The 5,634-nt window shown below is 37.6% G+C and overlaps 1 protein-coding gene across 1 annotated transcript in view; it reads left to right on the top strand.

The window, feature by feature from the left end:
* Positions 1-2,937: 2,937 nt before the first annotated feature.
* Positions 2,938-5,634, top strand: part of LOC104526452 (F-actin-monooxygenase MICAL2) — a gene marked incomplete at its 5' end in the record, with an annotated part of 34,220 nt that continues 31,523 nt past the window's right edge. The window contains 3 exons of the mRNA XM_029085451.1: positions 2,938-3,145; positions 3,807-3,923; positions 5,059-5,160. Of these exons, the coding sequence (XP_028941284.1) occupies positions 2,938-3,145; positions 3,807-3,923; positions 5,059-5,160 (427 nt within the window). The remainder of the gene's footprint in view (positions 3,146-3,806; positions 3,924-5,058; positions 5,161-5,634) is intronic.

The raw sequence follows: 5,634 nt of genomic DNA, 5'->3' as shown, positions 1-5,634 counted from the left end.
TCTAACATGGTATACTCTTGGTAGTAAAACAGGATATAACATCCACCTTGATACTGATTCTTCATTCTAGTCACAATCTTATTCTTGGATAAGCTGCCCTGTAATCTATACAAGTCTTTCTGCCTTCATTTCCAGCCTGAAGAAGAGATATGCGAAAGCTCCTTGTCAGTCCTTTTCAGCAGCTGTTACTTTGATTAATTTGCAGAAGATGCTTTGCAAAGTCAAGTTACCCTTTGCCTTTTTTGGAGATGATCTGGCACCATTAAAAAGATAGTTAAGCTGTGAATGGTGATGTGGATGTAAAAACTCTTGGCAGTTGGCCAACCCTATTTGTTAGATTTCAGGATTGATCATTCAAGACTTCCTTAGGAGATGATCTGGCACCATTAAAAAGATAGTTGAGCTGTGAATGGTGATGTGGATGTGAAGAAACTCTTGGCAGTTGTCCAACCCTATTTGTTAGGTTTCAGGATTGATCATTCAAGACTTCCTTTTGTGTCAGTTGTCAAGATCTGTGTTAAATTGCAGGAAATTAATTTCAAAAGCAGCCCCTAATGAGCCAGGAGACTGGGGTAACAGGAGGTGAAAATAGGAAGACATTCAAGGTTTGTTCTAAGTGGAGTACAAGAAGATTTCTCCTGTGACTTTGCAAGCAGAAAGCTGGGGAGGGGAGGGACAGGACAGTGATATGGTCCCTTTCCTTACTTTATAATGAAGGTAGGAACATAAGCACGGTAGGAATTACCTTTGCAAGGTTTTTGTGCTGGTTTTGACTCCAGAAGTTTCAGAGAACATGACAAAGTGTGAGAGTAAGCTCTACACCAGCAGGAAGTGTCCTTAATAAATCAAAGAACAAATAGTTCTGAGACATAGATAAATACGTTTATGGAAGGTAACCATGGATGATAGCAGATACACAGCCATGTTTCACAGTGTCTCTAGGCAATTAGGAAGATATTTTGTCAATGGTGATAGGAGGAGGGGAGAATCCTCCTTAAAATTTTAACATACTGTGTTCCAGAGCATCAGGAGGAACTAACGGTCTTGTCTGTGTGGGTTTTATTACTTGGCAGGATCCACTATGACTAAATCTCAAAAGACTGTTTTTTTTAAAAGTTGCATTTATTTATATATAATACAGTTTGTTAGCCAAAAAAACAACCCCACCTTATGAAACCATGTATGGTCTTTATTTGTAAAATGTTTCTAAGTGCTTGCTAAATGTTACTGGAAAACTGTATTAGCTGTGAAGGCAGTCACTTACTTGTCAGAGCTCAGAGTTCCCATCTTAATCACAACAAGCATGTGCAGAAGAGCTGACCCAGACTCCACCAGTGATCCTCTTCAGTCAGGATAACATCTGCACTCCATTTTCCTCCTTTATATAATTACATCTGTTGATGTTTTAATATTTAGCATGCATGAGGAGTGTTCTTGTGAAATTATGAATTAAATATGTTCTTTGAGGAGGAAGAAAGCCAAGTGGCTAATGCAACAACTGAACTTTAACTTATTTAATATCTCTAGCTAACAAAACACTTGCCTAAAGCAAAGCAAAATCACCTCACAGGAGTTCTTCCTTCAGAGGGAATTTATTTGAATTATTTATTCAATTTAAAAAAATATTTTGCACTTTTATGATTGGGTTGGACAAAAGTCATGGACAAAAGTCAGTACCAGATACTTTTTTGCTTAAGTTGTTAAATTTGAAAATAAATGATGAACAAACCAAAATAAATAAATGACTCTTGTTTTATGAAATTGAAATGTAATGGGAACCAGACTCATATCCAACAAGCCTCCAGATACAGTCCGTGCTTGCTTTGAAACTGTAATCACTGTCTGGCTATGTGTGCGGGACACACAGGAGCATGTCTGGCGTGTGAGATAATGGGTTTGGATTTGCAACGCGGCACAGCCCAGCCTCACAGCCAGAGCTCTCCCCACTGCTCGGGCCCACCTTGTCCCTCTCTGCCCAAGCCCAGTGCTTGAACTGATGGTGTAGATTTTGTGAAGTCTGTGTCGGGTTTGGGGAGTTTTAGGGGCAGGGTGGGTTTTGTGGGGGTGTGTGGAACAGCAGCATTGTCCAGCTATAAGGCTGTTTTTAATCAGTTTTTAGTAATCAGTCATGAAAATGTAAGCATTAGATATGCTTGGGTTTTAATTAGTTTGGTTTCCGGAAATCCTTTGCTTGTTAGCCTGTGAGAACTCACAGCTGTCAACTGAAATTTGGGTGACAATTCCCTCTAATCATTTCTGAAGTGATTCTTCTGAGGATGCCGAAACTTAGATTTAAGCTCCTCAAATGTGATTGTCCTGAAGGTAAGGATGTTGACCATTGGATGAGATGGAATAGGACAGGCTGAGTTCCCCAGCTCTGGTGAAGTCTGCTGGCTTCTCTTGACATGCCCTGCTTTACAGCAGGAGGTGAACTAGGCTGTTATATTCAGGATATGCCTTTGCTTGAAAGAGAGAGTCACTAATACTTTAAGACTACTGACTTATAGATTTGTTGAACAAGTTTAGCAAGTGTACATCAATTTATTTAAAACAAAAAAGCCTGCACCAAGACCGCTTATTTCCTTTCCTCTCCCTTTTATGTAGCTGTAATCCTATTTACTGCAAGCACTTTTGAAATACTAAATGTGAGTTAGAAATGTACAAGCAGATGATCAAAAGTGTTTGGTCTTTTGCTTTTTCTTCTGTTAGATCTTTTTATCAGATGCTTTTATGTCTGCATGAAGCACAGTTTATCCTCTTGTATAAATTGACTGAAAACCACATGCAAACAAAATTTGATTGATTTAAATAGATGATTTAATACCCTCTCAACAGCATAAGTCCACTTGAATGGCAGGTCATACCAATAGAGTAAGTTAGAAACTACGTGGAAGTCAATATGAAACCCTGTGTAAGACTCTTTCTTTTCTCTACTAGTGTTTAATTATCGGAGGTGGCCCATGTGGCTTGCGGACTGCCATAGAACTTGCCTTCCTGGGAGCCAAAGTTGTCGTTGTGGAAAAGCGGGACACTTTTTCAAGAAACAATGTGCTGCATCTCTGGCCATTTACAATCCATGACCTCCGGGGACTGGGAGCAAAGAAATTTTATGGAAAATTCTGTGCAGGATCTATTGATCACATCAGTAAGTACCTGAACGCATGAGCACTCTTCAGATAAGAGGTGTACGGAGGTCAGAGATTAACAGAGACTTTCTTGATTTGACAGAAAGCTCATCTTAAAGCCTTAAACATGCACGAGTGTGTGCATGTGCACACATAGAGGAAAAAAAAATCTCATTTAAGCAAAGTGGCAATTGAGCAAATGACAATCTCATGGAACAGCTTTTTTGGTAGTCTGGATTTGTTGAACAATAGGTTTTTATTGCAAAGTGTGGAGAATGTTGATATTCATTCTAGTATGTTGAAGGTAGACACAACTCTTAATCCAATGAGATAATATGCAAAAGTGGGATATTTTCCAGGGAAATATGCTGTAAGACTTTCTATCCTAAAATGGTCAACATACTGGTTAGCAGATCCTTTAAATATCATTAAGGAGAAAAAGCTCTACAAAAAGTATTCTAAGAAACTCACTGAAATGAATTTCATTACCTCTGAGATTGTGCTGCAAGAAGAAAATGAGATGGAAGAGAACATCCTGTGATGGTTGCTATATTTACATTCATCATCGTATGGGAAATAATGTGCATGCTTGTGTTAATAATGAGTATCAGTTGGGTGACATGCTGGTAGCAGCTGTGATTACTTACATGTTAAATAATCTTTATTACTCACTCTCTGCAGGTATTCGACAACTTCAGCTTATCCTCTTCAAAGTTGCACTTATATTAGGAGTTGAAATCCATGTGAATCTAGAATTTGTGAAAGTCCTGGAACCTCCTGAAGATCAAGAAAACCAAAGTACTGTTTCTCATAATGTGGTTCTTTACACAATAACTGCTTTTTATGTCAGGCCTTAAATGTGAAATCATTCAAGGTAGTTGAATTCTGTTTAAAGAAATGGGAGTCTTTTTCTCTTATTAAGTTATGTTTGCTGTATGCAGTCATATTTGTGATAAGTATAATTGTGACAGAGCACTGATAATTCTTAAAATACAGCCGGGTCTGAGAGGTTGAGTGTTTGCACTGTGCTTTCTGGCACGCGTTTGGGGCTTTGTGGGAAGTCTGGTGTGGCTTTTGGGGATTTTCTTGCAAAAACAATTTTTGATTGATAATACAAATATTGAGGATGGATTAAGCTCTCTGGGCCTCATTTTACTTTCACATTTTATATAACTCCCACTGGCATACAGAGTCTTATCAGCCATATTATGTAAGATTTTTAAACAAAATAGAGAAGGATTTCTGATTCTTTTTTTTTCTTTTTCTCTCTTTACGATTAGTATTTAGGGTATAGTAGCAATAGGATATTTTAAAATTTTACTTCAATTAAAATACTATACTATCTCTTTAAATGGTTATATAGTGACAGCAGAATAAATATGTTGTTTTAAGTAGTTAAAGCATATATGTTTTTAAATATGGACAATACAGACATTTTGACATTATCAGCTTTGTGTTAATGCAAAGATTAAATTTAGCTTTGTGAGTATGCTTCTGTTTAATTTCTATTTAGAAGACAAGTAAAAGTATTGACAGTGGAATGCTATATTTCTTCTTTTAATATCCAGCCTTTCCTTGCTGTAATTACATGTATGTGCTGTCCTGGTAAGGTCACTGCAGGGCTGTTTCTGTGAGAATGAAGTGCTTAATCATGTTATTTTGATATGGGTCTGAGAGAAATTTAGTGCATTAGGTGATCCAGATGAAGGCTTCCATTTGTTTTATTGTCAGTTTACAAGCTTGACACCTTGCTAATACAGCCTGGACATAGCTTTGACTGCAGCAGAACTTCCTTCCATCAGACCGAAGCAGAATTCAGCTCCATTTGAATGAGAAATAAACCATTTATCTTAATGCCCTTTCTTCAGACTCTGAAATCCCTTCTCCATTGTATTACTGAAGAATGAATAAATATTATTCTTTGTGTTTTTAGAGATAGGTTGGAGGGCCGAATTTCTTCCTGTGGATCACCCTTTGTCAGAGTATGAATTTGATGTTATTATTGGTGCAGATGGCCGCAGGAACACGTTAGAAGGTATGTTAATGTGTGCTTTTAGCCTTATTAATGGTCTTTAGGGTATTTTGGAAAACTTGAAAGTCAGAGGAGAACACAAAGGGACAGGCTACCTTTCAATCCGCTGAAGTCTGTGTGGAAAGTATTTTCTATGTGGTATCTTCTGGTTTTGTTGTTAAGCTGTAGCTCAAAATAAAGACATTTAATGTCATTACTTATTCTCAGCACTGTGCATCTGCATTGCCTAATAAATGCATTGTGATGCCACTGAGCTTGCTTCAAGGTTCACTAATTGTATGGTGATTTAACTTTAAGGAGGCTGACAAGATACATGTCAGGAATTACATAGTCTTTGCTATTGTGCCAGAAATTTGCACTATATGTTTGAACTAATGACCAAAACATGACTGCCAGGTATTTAATGAAGGCATCAGAGGTATCGCTCTTTCATAGAGATGCTTTAACTTCTGAAGCAGTTACTTTGGAAATGATACC

Source organism: Antrostomus carolinensis, unplaced genomic scaffold (genome assembly GCF_000700745.2).
Source record: "Antrostomus carolinensis isolate BGI_N321 unplaced genomic scaffold, ASM70074v2 scaffold18320, whole genome shotgun sequence".
In the NCBI taxonomy this organism is placed as follows: domain Eukaryota; kingdom Metazoa; phylum Chordata; class Aves; order Caprimulgiformes; family Caprimulgidae; genus Antrostomus; species Antrostomus carolinensis.
The sequence above is the reverse complement of the archived record's forward strand: the minus strand, read 5'-3'. Positions and strand labels throughout refer to the sequence as shown.